Source organism: Neovison vison, chromosome 9, assembly GCF_020171115.1.
Source record: "Neovison vison isolate M4711 chromosome 9, ASM_NN_V1, whole genome shotgun sequence".
Lineage (NCBI taxonomy): Eukaryota > Metazoa > Chordata > Mammalia > Carnivora > Mustelidae > Neogale > Neogale vison.
Genome location: NC_058099.1, coordinates 38,377,792 through 38,397,007, shown reverse-complemented (window position 1 = coordinate 38,397,007; position 19,216 = coordinate 38,377,792). Strand labels below are relative to the sequence as shown.

At 46.4% G+C, this 19,216-nt stretch overlaps 1 protein-coding gene across 1 annotated transcript in view; it reads left to right on the top strand.

The window, feature by feature from the left end:
- Positions 1-17,537, top strand: part of ACO1 (aconitase 1) — a 56,403-nt gene extending 38,866 nt beyond the window's left edge. The window contains exons 13-21 of the mRNA XM_044265544.1: positions 548-632; positions 1,374-1,530; positions 2,929-3,053; positions 5,059-5,163; positions 5,868-6,010; positions 9,041-9,188; positions 13,704-13,826; positions 15,609-15,794; positions 16,651-17,537. Of these exons, the coding sequence (XP_044121479.1) occupies positions 548-632; positions 1,374-1,530; positions 2,929-3,053; positions 5,059-5,163; positions 5,868-6,010; positions 9,041-9,188; positions 13,704-13,826; positions 15,609-15,794; positions 16,651-16,764 (1,186 nt within the window). The 3' untranslated portion in view covers positions 16,765-17,537. The remainder of the gene's footprint in view (positions 1-547; positions 633-1,373; positions 1,531-2,928; positions 3,054-5,058; positions 5,164-5,867; positions 6,011-9,040; positions 9,189-13,703; positions 13,827-15,608; positions 15,795-16,650) is intronic.
- The last annotated feature ends 1,679 nt before the right edge of the window (positions 17,538-19,216 follow it).

Below are 19,216 nucleotides of genomic sequence, written 5' to 3'. Positions count from 1 at the left end.
CAGCTGAGAGGCTATCGTTTGGCATGAAAATAACTGGCTAAACATGTTTTAATTCCTTGGTTTAAACAAGATATTTGTTACCAAATACAATATCTCCAGTTTCCCCACTATTCCTGATTTGGATGAGAAAGATTTTATTTGTATGTCTCATAAAAGTCGAAGTCCTTATTGATTATACAATCAAAGTAGTGAATAGAGAAATTAAATGGTGATGGGATTTCAAGTTTTAAAAAGCCTAGATAGGCTCCTTTTTACAATTTACTCAGAAAAGACTACATGAGTGATCTAGAATGGATGAGTAGTATATTAAAATGCTCTACCTGGTAGAACATGAGATTCTTGATCTTAGGGTCATGGGTTCAAACCCCACGTTGGGGGATAGATAGTACTTAAAATTTTAAAATCTTTACAGCACTCCTGAGAATGAAAGCTTTGTAGAAACAGGACTACACTGATTCCATATGTGAATCAGCTGTCTCTAGAACTGTCCCCAGCAGGGCAGCTCACTGGGACTCACTCTCCATCTCGCTTGTCTTCCGGCGGCTAGGTTTGATGTGGTGGGCTATGGTTGCATGACCTGTATCGGCAACAGCGGGCCCTTACCTGACCCTGTGGTCGAAGCCATCACACAGGTAATGACCGAGGAGCCTGTGGGGCTCTTTTCATGTGATGTGTGACCTGAATGCTGGTCATCTCAGGAAGTCCCAGGGCAGCAGAGGGTGTGTTCAGATCTAGCGTCTTTGAATCAAGCTAACCCGACTAGCTGTCGACCTTGTACCTCAGTTTTCGCACCTGTAAATTGGGGATGACGATAGGACCTGTTTCATGGAGTTGTGAGCATGGAGACGACAGTGGATGTGAAGGACTTGGCACAGTGCCCGCACACATGGGCTCTGGGACTACACACAGCTCCAGGACTCTGTGTGCCTGGCCGTCTGCAGCCTGGCTCAAAGTCAGGTGTGTCTCCACACAGACAGTGCAGTCGAAACTGCATTGCATTGCCTTGATTTCTGTCCCATAAATTCTGTAGCATTGGGAAGCACCATTTGGTTTGCATGAATTACAGAACCCATGGAGGTCAGTGTGGCTTCCTTTAGCTTTCAACTGTTGGACTTTCCCTCCTGTTCTCGGGCCCTGGATGCTGCCTTCTGACACACCTGGATTTCCTCGGGAGCAGAAACCATGTCTCTTGGTGTCCTTCGCCACAGTCTCCCCAGGGACACCCATGCATGCTCTTCTCCCCACAGGCAGAGGACCAAGGGAAAGGGAGGTTAAAGAACTCCCACTGTGATGGGAGCGTTCCGCAGGTGGTCTAAGACAGAAAGCCTGGCCGCCTTCTCCGTGTCACCAGATCTTTCTCTTGCCGGACACAGGGAGACCTGGTTGCTGTTGGAGTACTCTCTGGGAACAGGAATTTTGAAGGTCGAGTCCACCCCAATACCCGGGCCAACTATTTAGCCTCTCCGCCCTTGGTGATAGCCTATGCAATTGCTGGGACCATCAGGATCAACTTTGAGAAAGAGCCGCTGGGTAAGATGTCGTTTGTGGCTGCCCTTGTTTATTTTCAGGTGAATTCAAAAATATTACTGGAGGGAGAGTAACCACTTTTGTTAATAAATAATGAGGCGTAGGTAGATGGTCGGTTAGTTCAGCTGGTTAGAGCATGGTGCTAATAAATAATGAGGCATAGAACTGACGAAGATGAGAAGAATATTTTCTTTTCTCCCCATACACAGCCAAGACAGAACTGGAACAGACAAAAAGTGACTGAAGGATAAGGGAATGACAAAAGGAAATCTGAAAAGTCAGAGAGAGCATACTATTTTGCCTTCATCCCTAATTCTTCTCTTTCTAGCTCCGATTTTTTTTTTAATTTTTTTAATTACTTTTCAGTGTACTAGATTTCATTGTTTATGCACCACACCCAGGGCTCCATGCAGTACGTGCCCTCCACAATACCCACCACCAGGCTGGCCCATCCTCCCACCCCCGCCCCTTCAAAACCGTCAGGTTGTTTTTCAGAGTCCATAGTCTCTCATGGTTCACCTCCCCCTCCAATTTCTAGCTCCGATTTTATCTAACATGGGGCACTGTTTTAACATATCCAGTTTGGGAACATGTCTCAAATAGTTCAGCCTCCCCAAATCCAGAGAAATGATGCTTTTTGTTTCCTTTCCTCTGGAGGTCTTGCTGTGTCCTCCTCTGTCCGGTCTCCACAGATTCAATATGACAACGGTGCCCCTTCAGTTTACTGTTAGGAGATCACCACTAGAGCTAGAGTTGATTCTCATGTGTGGATTCGGTATTTGCAAATTTGCCCCTTCAATAAATGTAATTTAGCCCCCAAATCAAGACTCATCTTGCCTCCATAGTAATTGGCAGACGTGCACAGAGGGGTGAAGGCTTTGTGTCACTTCAGCTGCCACCGAACGAGGCAGGGCCCTGCCTTTTCCTTTCAGCTCGCATATCCCGTTCGTGCCCTGTGTAGTGCCATGTTTTTCCACATTTTTGTGGTTTTGGTGATTTCACTTTTTAAAAATAGCTCCCAAGCATAGTGCCGAAGTGCTGTCTACCATGCAGAAGCCCAAGAAGGTTGGGGGTGCCTCATGGGAGGTAGACTTTGTTCAGGCATGAGTTGAAGTGCTGTTGGCTGGGACTTCCTCGTAAACGCTTCAGCAAGATGTCCTGGATGAGTATCTTTAAGCAGAAGCACACGTGAAGCAAGATTACATATTGGTCGGGTGTGACAAGAGGCTGTCGGGAGCCTGACCCACGTCCCCCAGTGCCAGCAATTCATACTTCACCACATGGTGTTTGCATGGACTTTACAGAACGCTTCTACCACAGCAAATGGGATTTGACTGGTTGGGATCATGAAAATGGGCTATTAAATGCAGTTTTTCTCCTTAATAAACTTATTTTCCCCAGGGGTCAATGCAAAGGGAGAGCAGGTATTTCTGAAAGACATCTGGCCAACCCGAGACGAGATCCAGGCGGTGGAGCGTCAGTACGTGATCCCAGGGATGTTTAAGGAGGTCTACCAGAAGATAGAGGTGAGGTCCCCGTCCGCTCTGCCCTCTTGTGGCCAGGGGACAGCCGTTCCTCTGTGGCGTCTCTGCAGACACCAAGGCCAATGGTGGTGGAAACTAGAGGAAGTCACATTTCTTTCTTCAGATAACGAAGGAGGTAGTTCTCAGTCATTTTCTCCTGTGACTTCCATTTTTACATACCCCGCACTCTCCAGATCTTCCCAGATTTGGACAAGGTCCCAGACTTGGCAGCAGCCTCAAGAAGAGAGGTTGTAGGTTGTGTGTGATTCCTACCCAGCTCGCCAGAACCTCCCCACCCTCAACCCTGGGTGCTGTGTCGGCTGTGGTTGGGGATCCCTGATGTCACTATAGAGTCTCAATGACGTAGAGTTCATGGGTTGGGTGCCCCTCCCAGAATTATTTGGATGCTTAAAAAATATTTAAAAAGCCACTGAGGAAAAAGCACCGAACTACTGAATTAAATAAACCTTTCTGCACATTTGATAAATAGGGAGAAAATGTGTGGGGCTCAGTATCATTTTCTGAGACCCTTGGATGTTATTCCTTTCTCTGCTTTCTGTGTTAGACTCACCTAAGGAATGCTGACTGGGTCTTGGGTTTGAAATACAAGAGCAGATTATCTGGGAAAGAGAGTCAAATTGGGATCACATGCATGGACCATGATCTCCCACAGGGTGCTGACTGGGAAGTGGTATGAACAAGTTTGCTGGGCACTGGGTTAAAGGCATTTCTGCAAAGACTGAAGTTATGGCCCCATGGAGACAGTTGAGGCTGACTTTAATGCATAGTAGCTGTCAATTGCTGTCCCGTGTCCCTGTGACCTGGACATCTACTTCCCCAAATCTTGAAAGAGTAAATAATTTCCCCTTGGGTACAATCTGGATTATTGTTTCGTAAATTATATTATGGATATGGCTTAGTTATCTCTTGCTGTGCAATGAATTATCCCAAAACTTAGAAACCGCTTTTATTAAATCTCATGGTTTCTGTGGATTAGAAATCCACGTGTGGCTTACCTGGGTGCCTCTGCCTTCACAAGGCTCCAGCCGAGGTGTCCTTTGGTGCGGAGCTCATCTGAAGGCTCAGCTGGGGGAGGATCCACTTCCAGGGCAACTTGAGTGGTTGCTGGCGGGACAATACACCTCACAGGCTGTCGGACTGAGGGCCTCCGTTCCCTTCTGATGGTTCCCTAGAGACTCCCCCATTGCCTTGCTCAGAGGTCTCTTCACAGCTCATAGCATGGTCCTGGCTTCCATCAGAGCAGGCCAGAAAGGGAGAGAGAAACAGAAGGCAGTACCTTTATAAACCCAATCTTGGAAATGAGTCACTAGGTCCAGCCCACACTCAGCAGGAGCCGATCACTTAAGGGTGTGCAGCGGGTGGGGGGCAGGTCCTTGGGGCCATCTTCAAGGCTGCCTGTCGCAGTGTTTGTGTATTTTGAAGTCATCTGGCATGACAGTGTCTTAGTGTCAAGGAGCTCTTTTATGTGACTAGAATAAGAACTATTTTGGTTTGGGTTTTATTGAAGTACAGTTGACACACAGCGTTACATTGGTTTCAGGTGTACAACATAGTGATCGGACAACTCTGTGCATTACCCAAGTGTAGACACTATTACGATATCATTGACTGAATTCCCAACGCTGTACCTTCATCCCCGTGACTTACTCATTCCGTAACTGGAAGCATGTACCTCCTCCTCCCCTGTGCCCCTTTTTGCCCATCCTCACACCTCCCCTCCCCTCTGGGAACCATCAGTTAGTTCTCTGTGTTTATGGATCTGTTTCTGCTTTGTTTGTACACTTTGCTTTTTAGATTCCCCCTAGCAAGGAAATCATAGTGTCTGTCTTTGTCTGACTATTTCACTTTCATACCTAGAGGGTATTATGCTAAGAATGGTTTTTATTGTACTCTTAGGATATATAGTTTCTGCTTTCATGTCACACTTAACTTTGAATGCAATGTAATTAGATTTGCTTTTCTTTCTTCTGTCTTTTTTGTTTGTAAGACCGTGAATGAAAGCTGGAATGCCTTAGCAGCCCCGTCGGACAAGCTATATTGCTGGAATCCCAAATCTACATACATTAAATCACCACCATTCTTTGAAAACCTGGTATGACTTTTTTATTTTTAACAAAATCAGTTTTTCAAAATTCTCTTTCCTTATAAAGTCTATCTGAATACCTTCTACCCTTGCTCTAACTATGCATTCCAGTGAAACCTTTACCAACCCAAGCAGACAGTACTGGGGAGACTTCTGAGATACTGGGGTACTTGGCTCTAGGGGCCCTACAGTGTCTCTGTCCAGGGGTTCTGTGTGGCCGCGCAGACATGCCCTGGCCATCCTGTACCACCTGGACAGAGACTCAGAAAAGTCCGAGGACTGACTATTTCAGCAAAACATCCCCGGGCCTGCTATATTTAAACCTTATACTCAAAAAAAAAAAAAAAAAAACCAAGGGAAATCTTACTTATAACTGATGATCAAGGACTTTACGCACTGCAGTTGGGAAGAGGAGGGGCGTAGAAGCCAGGGTTCTGGTTGTCCTCAGCATCTCCGTTCCCTGGATGTGGAGACATAGGTCATTTGCAGCTGCATTCCTGTTGCTTTCGAGGGAATAGTCCCAATACTTTGCCTCCCTTCAGGGGTGGAATGTGAATGTTTGGAGTAAATTCACCTTACTTTTGGAAGCACCCCTGATAAAACCAAAAACCTAGAATTTTCTGTACAGCAACATAGGGCTGTCACCCAATTCAGGTCCACCCTGGTGACTGGAGAAAACCTGAACTGGCACTGACTGGCGTATTCTTTGCTAGACTTTGGCTCTTCAGCCGCCCAAATCTATAGTGGATGCCTACGTGCTGTTAAACTTGGGAGATTCCGTAACAACTGACCACATCTCTCCGGCTGGAAATATCGCAAGAAACAGCCCCGCTGCTCGCTACTTGACTAACAGAGGGTAAGTGTGAGCGAGGGGAAGACAGACTTAGCAGCAAAAATGGAGAGAATGAGGCTGGTGTTTCTGTTCACATGTTCTCTTTTCAATCAAACTCTGGTTTTTTTCACCAAACCTTGAGGCTTGAAAACCAGTCACGTTTTCTGTTTGCTGCTTTGCAGCTTCCTTGGGAGATTCCATGAGCGAGGAAACCCCAGCACAGGGACCTTCTTTCTGTGCCAGTGTCCCCACTGGAGTCCAGGCTCTGCTCTCAGCCTGCGGGGCACTCGAGGGGGTGTCCTCTGCACTGCTGCCCCCTGCCTGAGACATGTCTGACTGGGATTTGCTACTGACACATCCATTGATGGATCCGTCAGTCACGGACTGACGTCAGCGTGTACCAACCCAGTATTACCCACTGTCCTCTAATACACTGAGAGTGGTCAGAGTCTGTCCCAGAGCTGACTTTCCCTGAGAATTATCTGGGGAGATCAACATTCTGGCTCTGTTGGCACCTCCCATATCCACATCTTCAGGGATGGGCCCAGAGCTAATCTAAGAACAAAATTCAACACTTATTCATTCTTTCTTTCCTTTTTTTTTTTAAGTCAGTGCCAGAGGAAAATGGCCTTGACCCCATCTCGCTTTCCTGGTGGCTGAGGTGTTTTCTTCACGCCTCTCCATCCTGCTGAGCCCCACATCCTCTGCCTCCTCCTGGTGCATCCTATAGGACAGTCATGTTCAGAGCAAAAGTAGTCCACGTTCCCCAGAGACGGGAGTGCTGTAAGCATCAGAACCTAGCCCGCCTCTAGAGTAAGGGATGCACAGGAGTCTATCTCAAGATTTTTTTTTTTAACATGGGGCAACTATTGTATTAAATGCACAGGGACTTGCTACACACAGACACAAAGGATAAGAATCTGAAGGGATGGGACTGTGCTTTGAAGGCGAGACCTAGGTGCATCACTGAGCAGAGAAGGGCAGGGGATATTTGAGAGGGGTCAACGAATTCCTGCTCTTTCCCCTCCCCACACTGCTCTGGCTACACTGGTGGGTGCCTCAGTTGTTGAATATTCCAGATAAGTTCAAATACCCTTCTGCCTGAGAGCCTTTGGTTGAGCTGGCTGTTTCTTCCTCCTGGATGCTCTTCCCCAACTCCCTTGCCACTTCAAGTCTTCCTCCATGAGGTCACCCCCACTGTACCCCTGTTTTCATCTTGATCTACTTTCTTTTTCCCCTCAGTTATTAACCACAATGTAGTAACACTTAGGTAAGATGCTCATTTTTAAATTATGGTTTTTTGTCTCTGCCTTTTAAAAATTTTATTTATTTATTTGACAGAGAGAGAGAGATCACAAGTAGGCAGAGAGAGAGGGGGAAGCAGGCTTCCTGCCGAGCAGAGAGTCTGATACGGGGCTCGATCCCAGGACCCTGAGATCATGAAGCTTACCCCACTGAGCCACCCAGGCGCCCCTGTCTCTACCCTTTAGAAGTAAGCCCTGCAAGGGCAGGAATTCTCATCTGTGTTGTTCCTGACCCACCTCAAGCCCTGGGACTAGTTCTTGGCATGTAGCTAGGGCTCAGTAGTTGCTGAATGAATGGGAGAAAAGGATTCATCAATAAACAGAGACACACAGCAGTTGAGGCTAGAGAAGGAAACTAAGGAAAGCAGCAGTGACCACTACTTTTTTTTTTTTTTTTTTTTTTTTTTTTTGACCACTACTTTTTTTGATTGGTGATAGTTGACACTTTTGAGATACGGACTCTAGGGAATTGAATGAAAAAAATCCTACCTTCCTAGAAAAGTGCACATATCCCCAACATTCTGGATACAATTTCAGGAGTTTGTAGACATGCTCACCTGCTCCTGAATCCCATTCACAGACTCTCTCGATCTCCAGATACATCTCACGGTGAGATCAGACTACCACTCACACACACGTCCTAGCATTTTTAAAGAAACCCAGTGAGCCAATGGCTGTGTTAATTGTAAGATGTTCCTGCTGTCACAAAGTGTTCTTTCACCAGGGCCCCCAGACAGGATTTTCCTTTGATTTCAGGACCAGGAAGAGCTGTTCTGCCTCTTTGGCACCACTCTGACTTTTATGAAAATTGTAAATCATGTTGCCTGACCTGTGTTCTTGTAAATCATGTTGCCTGTCTGAGTTCTTGATGACTTGAGGACAAATGTTTACCCCCTTCCAGTTAGTTTACAGAGTGTATTTTGTGTTTCCCTAATTCTTGGCTCCACCAGACTGGCCCATGCTGATTAGTCTTTTGCTTTCCTTTTTCTTACCCATTTTTAATGTGTTTTTTTTGTTTGTTTGTTTGTTTTTAAGATAGATTTATTTATTTATTTATTTGAGAGAGAGAGACAGTAAGAGAGAGCATGAGAGGGGAGAAGGTCAGAGGGAGAAGCAGACTCCCCTTGGAGCTGGGAGCCTGATGTGGGACCCAATCCCAGGACTCCAGGATCTCGACCTGAGCCAAAGGCAGTTGCTTAACCATTGAGCCACCCAGGTGCCCTAATATTTTTTTTTTTTTAAGATTTTACTTATTTGACAGAGAGATCTCACAAGTAGGCGGAGAGGCAGACAGAGAGAGAGATGAGGAAGCAGACTCCTTGCCAAGCAGAGAGCCCGATGTGGGGCTCAATCTCAGGACCCTGGGATCATGACCCGAGCCGAAGGTAGAGGCTTTAACCCACTGAGCCACCCAGGCGCCTTAATATTTTATCTTTTGTGCACTTTCTAGGCTACCCTACTGAATCAGTAAAATGAATACTCATTAGAGTTCCTCCTGGTTTTTCTATTCAGATTTAAAAGACTAGAAGTTGACATTGAGACAATGTTGATTTCCCTCTTTCACTGTCCCACCTTTAATCTCTGACTCTACCCTCAGCAGAAGATACAAGAACCAGCTTTTCTGCCTTGGAGAGTGATGCTTAGTAGACTTAGGTATCTAGGTCGGTGGTTTTTCCTTTTTCTTGATGGAAGCTAAGTTTTGTCTTTGCACCGTTCACTAACCTAGCTCCTCTCCTGCTTGCATTCTTAGCTTGACTCCACGAGAATTCAACTCTTATGGCTCCCGCCGAGGGAATGATGCCATCATGGCACGGGGGACATTTGCCAACATTCGCTTATTAAACAAATTTTTGAACAAGCAGGCACCACAGACTATACATCTGCCTTCTGGGGAAATTGTGAGTACTATCCCTTTGTCAGGCTCTGGGTGATTGGACATTTATGTGGTCGCTTTCCTTTGGGCCTTGCTTTTCTTTATAGCCCCATGGTACCTCTCGTTTCGAGAGAGTTCATCATGGATAGAGATGCCCTTTAAAGTTTTACAACTTTATCTTCCTGCTTAGAGATTCTGCTTCATGGTTTCCTGGGAGTTGAGTTTATGAAGCCTCTGAGTGAAATGTCATCAGTTCAGAGTATTTGAAGGGGAACTTCAGGTTAAGATAGAGGATAGTTATCAACAGGTGCTACTGTATGACTTTATTAGCATTTAATTAAGTCCCCATAGAGGAACATAGAGGCCCACGGAGGCCTGCATGGGTCCTGACGGAATCCCTTTGCAGTTGGCCTGTTACAGCAGGAACTGTTCATTCCCACACGGGAGGGAGGTGTGTGACAGGCGGGAGAGTCTGCGGTTTGAGTCCGACAGACCGGCTGTGGAGCCTTCAGCAAGTTATCGCCCTCTCTGAGCTTCATTCTTCTGACCTTTGAAGCAGGATATCCACCCTGTGAGGCTGTGAGGCCTAAGCTTAAATAGAACGATGTGTATTAAATACATGCTCCATGACATGGAGCATGTCATAGGTCCTCGGTGTTGCTTCCCTCTCCAGCAGGAGCTGCCAAGCTGCTTGAGAACTGTTTAAGTTACTTGAGAAATCACCCTCCTGACTTACTTAAGAATAATAACAGCTAGGATTTCTATAGAACTTACTACATCCCACATACTGTCCTAAGCTCTTTGCCTATATTGACTTCTTTAATCCTCATAACCACCCTTTGAGGGAGGTACCATACTTGTCCATTAAGATAATAAAAATGGAGATTAAAACCCAAGGAGTCTGGGGGCACCTGAGTGGCTCAGTTAGTGGGGCATCCGACTTTCGGCTTTGGCTTAGGTTGAGATCTCAGGGTCACGAGATTGAGTCCTGCAACAATCTCCGCACTAAGCCCAGAGTCTGCTTAATTTTCTCTTTCCCTTTGCCCCTCCCTGCCTAAAATCAATCAATCAATAAATCTTTAAAATAAAACCCAGGGAGCCTGGCTCCAATGTCAGTGTGGTTTTCCACCACCCATACTGCCTCACTTATAACAGATTTTGGTAAAGCAAACTCTTCCTAGGCCATCACTGAGCACCAGCACCCAACAAAAGTCAGTGCCCAGTAGGTAGTTGTTCAGGGAGGACCAGGGATGATAAACAAGCTATTAAATGGAAAAGATACAGTTAGGTGGCGGAATGCCCAAGAGACAAGGGGAAAGACGGGCAGTATAGACACTGGCAGGGTGGGGGGAGGGGGAGCGGCTCCAGTATACTGAATGTCATAGCGAACCTCCCATATTTACCAACCCGCCATGACACAGGACTTCTCATCAGATGTTCAGGGCCTCCTCTTACATAAGGAGACCAGAATCGGAGATGAACAGCCATTTGAGCCAAGACTTGAACTTGAAAGCTAGACCTAGACAAAAAACAGAGATAATGCAAAGAGTACAAGAAAATGAAAAAATGATTATCTTCTCAGAGTGATGAAATGATTTTCTGTTGGCATATAGTAATCAAAGGACAATAAAGGGCTCTTGGTAAAAAATAGTAATTAAAAAAGAAAGAAAATGCTGTTTTAAAAAAAAAAAAAAACTCCTTAAAAAAGTCACAGGAAAAGTTGATTAGTTGAGAAAAACTCTCCGAGTATAGAACAGAAAGACAAGGGAAAAATTAGAGAAACTATAAAAAAATTAAAGACTGAAATGAGGAGGCTCAGCATCTGACTAAACAGAGATGCTGAGAAGAGAAGAGAGGTTATTATCCGGGAAGTAACGCAAGGAAAACTCCCCCATTGCCAGATCCAACTCCACAGAACAGCCACTGCATACCTACATGATTATGGAAGACCAGCTCCAAATCGCTTTGGTGTGAAGTTAAGAACAGCAGCGATGAGGACAAGATCTAGAAACTTCCAAAGAGGGAAAAACAGCTTCTGTGCCATGTGCTGGGGATCAGAAGTGCTCAAACCAACACTGGAAACAGACTGATTGCACCCCAAAATTCTGTGTCCCATGTTAAAGTAATAACACATTCAGATTCAAAAACTTTAAAAATACTCCTCAGGAAGATACTTGGTGAATGTTTTTTACCAAAATGATGAAATAAGGCAAAAAGGGGGAAGATGTAGGATCCAGGAAAAAGAAGTGCAGGGAATCCCCAAGATGTTGGTGAAGGAAGATTCTTCCATCACAGGAATGCACCACCTCTAGAGGAGAATCAGTCCAAATTAGGACTGAAGCTCCTGGAGAGAGAACTCCATGGAAAAGAATTTTACTTCCTTTTTTATTTTTAATTTTTTTTTAAGATTTTATTTATTTATTTGAGAGAGAGAGCTTGAGTGAGGTGAGGGGCAGAGGGAGAAGCAGACTCCCCGCTGAGCAGGGAGCTAGACTGATGGGGTCATCACCTGAGGCAAAGGCAGATGCTTCACACTTTACCTACTGAGCCACCCAGGCATCCCCATGGAAGAGATTTTTCAATCACAGACTTCCTGACACAGTTGAATGTCTTCAGAGAATTATCCTTTAGGCAGAGTGGGATTAACTGATGGGTTGGGACATAGAAACAGGTGAGCACACATGCAAAAGGAAATTATTAATTCCAGTAGAAATTTTTAATTACCAAAAAAAGGCAATCAGAGTACATTACTTGACTCAGCTATAAATAACATTCACATGGTTAAAGTAGTACAAACACCAAATGTTGACTTACTCAAAATGTATGACATAATTATATTGGGAGGCTGGGGAGAGGGTACCTAGGGGAACAGTTGTTACGAGAACTAAATCCCTGGGGTCTCTGGGTGGCTCAGTCCTGGAAGCATCTTGATTTCATCTCAGGGTCCTGGAATCGAGCTCTCCCTCAGGCTCTGCGCTCAGCGAGGAGTCTGATTTAGGATTCTCTCCCTTTCCCTCTGTCCCTCCTTCTGCTCACACACACTGTCTCTCTCAAATAAATAAAATCTTTTTAAAAGGAGAAAGAACTAAATACCCATCAAAGCAGGAAATTGATAACAAAAATGGAGAAATAGAGAACTGGGAGTTTAAATATAATACTGAAGACACAGAGGCACAGTAACAGAAGAAACCACCAAATTTTATGTCCTCTTCTTTAGAAGAGAGGGCATGTGCAGAGAGCCGTTGCTTTATAAGCTCCCCAGATTTGGGTAACGCCGTGTGGAACTAACCACAGGCTCCATCAGCCCACTGAAATAGTAATTTGTGAAAGCTTACTTGAAAGGTTGATTATACACCTTTCTAGAGCTTTTTTTTTTTTTTTTTAAAGATTCCATTTATTTATTTGACAGAGAGAGATCACAAGTAGACAGAGAGGCAGGCAGAGAGAGAGAGAGGGACGCAGGCTCCCCGCTGAGCAGAGAGCCCGACGCGGGACTCGATCCCAGGACCCTGAGATCATGACCTGAGCCGAAGGCAGCGGCTTAACCCACTGAGCCACCCAGGCGCCCCTAGAGCTTCTTTTGAAGGAAACCCTCTCTTGGGGGATTTTTTCTTTTCTTTTCTTTTTTTTTTAATTTTTTTTTTCTTCAGTAGCCAGGAAGAACAACTGTTTTTCCTGTCACCAGCAATGATATCCAATGTCTTTGTGAAGTCTTGGCACAGCAGAACATTCAGAGTTCTTGCGAGAAACAAATGAAGACATTTGTGGAAGATGTTTCTCATATATACCAAAATATTAGTTAATCCTCTTCTGTCCTGTATTGATCTGTGCTTCCACCTGTGTTTCTCCTGTCTCTGTCTTGACCTCCTTATAGAAAGGTGAATAATACAAGTTCGCATTTTGGGGCACTGGGTGACCCAGTCGGTTAAGTGGCTCACTGTTGATTTTGGCTCAGGTCATGGTCTCAGGGTCCTGGAATCAAGCCCTGCCCCAGGCCCTGTGCTCCGCAGGGAGTCTGCTTGAAGATCCTCTCTCCCCCTCTGCCTCTCCCCCCACTCACTTTATCTAAAATAAATACATGTATGTATGTTGGCATTTTATGTCATTTCAGAACATGTCACCTTCTTTGTGGTTGCTACCCTACATAAGTGGCCATCACTGAGTCTCTGAGAATGAGTCAAAACCCAGGTTTAGGTGGGATTCTCTGTTTTCTAAGCTTTAAAATAGTTAAATCAGTGGAAGAGGGGGAAAAAATCTGATCTACTTTTTTTTTTCCCCTTGATGCCTTAGGATTTGATGCCTTAGGTTTTCTAAAACCAGGACAAAAACTAGGCATTTCAGTTAAAAGAACATAAAGCTCATGGGAGGGGTGAATGGACGGGAGCTAGTTGGAGATCTGTAGAGCAGGCCACTGATTGGTTGTGTTGGCTGTTGGCTTCGTGTTGTCTTGGGCTCCTGAAGACCCTGTCCTTCCCACCAGGCCCCCTGGCCTGTGTCCACGCTCTGCTGCGTGTGTAAACCTTGCTTTTCTCTTCTTTAGCTTGACGTGTTCGATGCCGCCGAGCAGTACCAGCAAGCAGGCCTGCCCCTGATCATTCTGGCCGGCAAAGAGTACGGCTCAGGCAGCTCCCGAGACTGGGCGGCCAAGGGCCCTTTCCTCCTGGTGAGTGTGACGTGGAGGGAGCCCACAGGCTCAGGAAAGCAGGTGCTGTTTGTTCAGCTCCTGCTTCTTGGCAGATCTGCCTTTACCCCACTCAGTGAAGTGTAACGTAGAGTTGAACCGGTTCCTCAGATCAGATACACGTATTCTATGAACCGTGGATCTTTGGGGGTGTCTGTGAAGCAGTTGGGAGGAGGGTCTGTGAAGTCTCTGAAATTATTTTCAAATATGTGGAAACATGACTTTTTTTATGGGGAAAAATGGCACGGTTTTCTTATTATTCAGGTTTAGGGACACAGTGCATTTCAGGCTGTTGTTCCAGGAAGCAGTAAGCCTGGGCCGCTGCTCCCGTGTTGTCTCTCAGGAGGTTCACGAGAGGGTAAAAGTAAGGAGCCTGTGCTCTGGACAGACTTGGGGAGTGCACTTCTTACAGTGGCTTTCCACTGCCTGTGAGTCGGTTTATAGACTCTCTAGAAAAGGCAGCTCTCTCTGGACGCAGGCAGGCAGCTCCTCAGAACCTTCGGCCATTTCAGGGCCTGAGCCGCGTGAGGTGTCCCCATGGAGGGGCCATGCAGGGAGCAGACGGTTGTTACCTCTTGAGCATCGTCCAGCCCCAAAAGCAGGGACGAGTCCTATTCTCAGGGTAGGATAAGATGACCTAGCTGGTGCCAATTTCAGTGATTTATGACTCGAGCAAATTAAACCTTTGGAAACACTTCGTACAGTGATTTCTACACATACGGTAAAGAAGGCAGGGTCTGGCAGGCAGCCCTCTGGGGGTCCAGGCTTCAGTAAATCTCTGTGAACATCACACTTATTGCTTTGTTTTGTTTTTTATCAATCATTTTGCTTTGTGGAGGGAACAAAAGATGTTCTTTGATTACTTGGTAATATATCAAAAGCCTACCTTTTCTAGAAGCTGCTGAAAAGAACCAGAGAAATTACGGAAGAGGAAAGGGTTTTAGGGATGGGGCTGGAAGCTGGCAGTGCAGCCGCTGGGGGCTGTAAGAGCTGGAAGAGGCTGAGAGGACTGGCGCCCCAGGGGTCCCCTGGGCTCTAGGCTTCTGTACAGAACAGCTCCGAGCTCCGGCCTCCCCGGCTGGGCTGCTCAACAGTGCTGGGCTCTCCTCACAGCAGAGGGGGCTGGACACCTGGTCTGCAGCCCTCACCCAGCCTAGGGACGTGCATAGTAGGTGTTTACAAAGCTGCCACTCCCCACAAAGTGAACACATATGTACACAGAGCCATATGGAAGACCTCCTGTTCTTGAAACAGGAATCACAAATGCAGCACATCTCTGTTCCTTTCTCTGTAGTTGTTCTGAAAGTTGTTTTCCATTAAAATGTTTCGTGTCTGCACCTATTCAAGGGAGAGAAGAGAAAAATTTTTTATGTTGTTCTGCAGTGTGGATTCTAGATACGATGGAAGTGTGCTAAGAGATGTTGTATCACAAAGCAGCTAAGTATGTGGTCGAGCTGCATGGGTTAAATACCAGCTACCACCACTGACTGTGTGGGTGATGGGACAGCACTTGCCTCTATCTCCTAGGGCTGGTGGGGATGGGATGAGAGAAGCCACTTTATTTTACTGCCTGTACATTGTAGGCAGTCCGTGCAGACCAGCTGCGGTGTTATTTACTAGAGTAACTGTTTATGTAAATGACTCATTGGTACTTAGAGAGAATTTAGGTATGAGAGGAGTTTTGACTGAAGAAGCCTTTTGTCAGGTTTCTGTGTATCTAAAGAAAATGGAAACTGTGTCCAAAGTACTGTCTTGGCTCCTCAGGGAATCAAAGCTGTCCTGGCTGAGAGCTACGAGCGCATTCACCGCAGTAACTTGGTGGGAATGGGGGTGATTCCCCTCGAATACCTCCCTGGGGAGACTGCAGACACCCTGGGACTCACGGGGCGGGAACGATACACCATCATCATTCCAGAAAACCTCACACCACGAATGAAAGTGCAGGTCAAGGTAAGCTGGAGCTCCTCCCCCCCATGCCACGCCCAAGTAACGGGACCCTGTGTTCATCGTCAACCGTGAGAAGGAAATGAGTGGATTTGGAAGGAAAACAATCACTCAGGAGGAGTGCCTTAGACCTAGGAGTTCTGCTGTCACCTGCTCTGTCTTCACAACACAGTGAGGGGGGGGGACACCTGTTGATTGATTACCTATTTCCGTTTACTCACAAAATTACCATCAGTTCCTTTCTTACTTCCCAACCCCACCAGCCCCACTGTCTCCTCTGACTCCCAATCTCTCTCGAACCCAGAGAAGAGTGCGGGAAGCTCGGAGAGATCACATGATCTAAAAACATCTTTTTATTATCAAAACGTGGACATACCCCATTCTTGAGCCTCACCTCAGGTGCCAGGTTTTGGTTAGCCCAAAGGTAATGCGACAGCTCCTGAGGGGAGGCAAGGCAGGTGCCCAGCGCTGACGTCCCAGGGTCAGCAGCTGCACCAGCTGCCTAAGGGACCACCTCAGTGAGACCTCTGCTGACACATGGCTCCCAGAGGAGGTCTAACGTCACTAGGAGCTGCTGCCCCGAGAGACTTGGCCCTTGGGTGTCCGTCATCTCCATCATTCACACCCCACAGTGCTTTGCTGCACAGAGGAGTTGGCTGGGGGGCCGGTCCAAATATAGCCCCTGATTCACTGGGTCTGGTCTAGAGCCAGGACAGCACATGCCCCCATGTGTCGCTGGCTCTACTGGTGTGTGGACCACACTTTGAGGGGCAGCTCTGAGGGCAGAGGGGGGGCGTCCCTCCTGACACAGCTGCCCGGCCTCCTCCCCCACTGGTTCTCCTCTGCTTCTTTGTCATCACAGCTGGATACTGGGAAGACCTTCCAGGCCATCATGAGGTTCGACACGGACGTGGAGCTCACTTATTTCCACAACGGAGGCATCCTCAACTACATGATCCGCAAGATGGCCAAGTAGGCGAGCTGCGCTCGGAGCCCCGGGCTTGGAGCTGCACCAGGGGAGCAAAGCGCCACTAGCCAACTGGGTCCTTGGCGCAGAGCATCCCCGCATGGAGGCGTGTGAGCCCTGAAGTACTGGTGCCATTCCTCCAGGCACAGAATGAGCAGTTTCTGCATTCTCTATTTTTGTGGATCTTTTTCTCTTTTTCTAGAATTTGGAAGCTAGAATGGTGGGAATGTCAGTAGTGCCAGAAAGAGAAAACTTGAGCTTGTCTGTAAAGTCACTGATCACAGAATGTTGATTTTTCACTCTTGGCCTGTTAATGTTCAGCTGGACACTAGGTCCGTGTCCGGCACACCAGGCATGCCTTCTCAGAAGGCATCCCCTGTCCTCCTTTCTGTTCCTCTCTCTTCTCCTCTGTTCCATGAAGCCTTCCCTTGAGGGCCACTGGTCCTTGCCTGTTATACCAATATGAACTGACATGGTAGATGAAAACATTCTCACACTGCAAATCACGGCGGTGATTGTGATTCTCCCCTCCGCCTTTTTCCTTCAGATGGAATGATCCAGGCACCTCGTGGACAGGTCAGACACTGACATTTTTTGATGATGTACCTTTTGATGGATCAACACTAAAAAAAAAAAAAAAAAGTGATGTTTTCTTTCACTCTCTTCAGAACTTTTCCCTAGAAAACTTTTCATTTGTCCAGAGGAGAACTTTGGAGGTGGTTTTGGAGAGAGACATAGAGCATTTGTAATTTGAATAAAATTAAATCTATTTTCAAGGAAAACTTGTTGACTTTGGAACTGAATTGTGTTGTGTGTAAAGCTCTTGTCTGTAATATTTCGAGCACAGCAAGTCTTGGACTACAGTATCCTAAAGCTGGGAGACCTTCAAGTTCTGCTTTTACAACATCTGTACTGTGGGCGGCGGGTAGTGGGGTAGAAGAGCTGAGGAACAGGATTTCTCTGCCCTGGTTGGGAGCAGACAAGAAGGTAGCAGTAGCAAATATGGTGAGCAGATCTTTTTTTTTTTTTTTTTTTTTTTTTTTTTTTCATTTTATGTTCTATAGTTTACCTACCTGCTTATGTTCATCATAGTCTGCTCCGGCAACCGTAACAAAATATCATAGCCTGGGTAGTGTAAACATCAGAAATGTATTTTCTCCTAGTTCTGGAGGCTAGACGTCCGGGTTCAAGTTTCTAGTCAATTCATTTTCTGGTGAGAACTTTCTTCCTGGTTAACCGACAGCCACCTCCTCCCTGTCCTCTCACAGGTCTTTCCTTCATGCACATGTGAGGAGAAAGAGGAGGAGTTGGCTCTCTGGTATCTTCTAAGGATCAGATCGGGGCCCCACTCTTAGGACCTTATTTAACCTTAATCACGTCCTTAGAGGTCCCATGGGGACCTGGGGGTTCTGGCTCATAACAGGTCACCTTATAGCTCCCAGGTTCATCTCTTTGTAATGAATTTTAAATCTCAAATTTAGCACTCAGCGAATGTGGCCTGGCCATCAGAACACCCAGGACTCTCTCTGCCAGAACACCTCTCTCTCTGCCTCTCCTGAGATGAGGAACAAGACAGGTTATTATTGAGCAACCCTGTCCCTGAGGTTCCTGGGGCCCAGCTTGCATTCCTAAGATTACAGACAGAACCTTGTTGTATAAAAAAGCCCATGACCTTTAAATAAAGATCAGTCCTAACATAAAAACACAAAGAAGGGCTGAGAAAACAGACCTCTACCGCCTTAGTTCTCTGACACTGTGCTGCTGGGGAGCTGTCTAGCTCCCCACATTCCGTGGTTATGTGGAGACAGAGTCTTGTGTCTCTGACTTCTAGAATGTCCCTTCACTTCTGGACTCCTCTGCCTCCAAACGCACCCCATATCCTGTTCATTAATAAAATGTCTTGCCCAGTGTCACACCCTGGCCCATGACAAGACTGAACAAATAAGCTCCTTCGGCCTAGTTTCTCGAGAAGGCACTAGGCTTCTCGTTCCACACTAAATGTTTGCTGCTCTTGTTCAAGGTGCCTGCCAGTCCTCTTCTTCACCCTGGGATTCTCTTCTCTTTTGTTAACAGTTTTCCAAATCCATTACACCTGACCCTTCCTAGGAAAGCAAGCATTTTTCAGTGCACACACTGTCTTAACCAATGGACTTATTTAATGCAGCAAATAAGCACGTATGTCTTTGGCTATGCGACAGCCGTTAGCAGATGAGAGTCACCTCCAGGAGGGGTGTAGTAGTAATGAACCACAGTGTTATTAGAAGCACAAGTCAAACTGGTTAAGCAAAAATGTTAATAATAACAATTGGCGTGGGGCACCTGAGTGGCTCAGTGGGTTGAGCCTCTGCCTTCAGCTCAGGTCGTGATTCCAGGGTCCTGGTATCAAGCCCCGCATTGGGCTCTCTGCTCAGCAGAGAGCCTGCTTCTCTCTCTCCCTCGCCTGCCACTCCACTTATTTGTG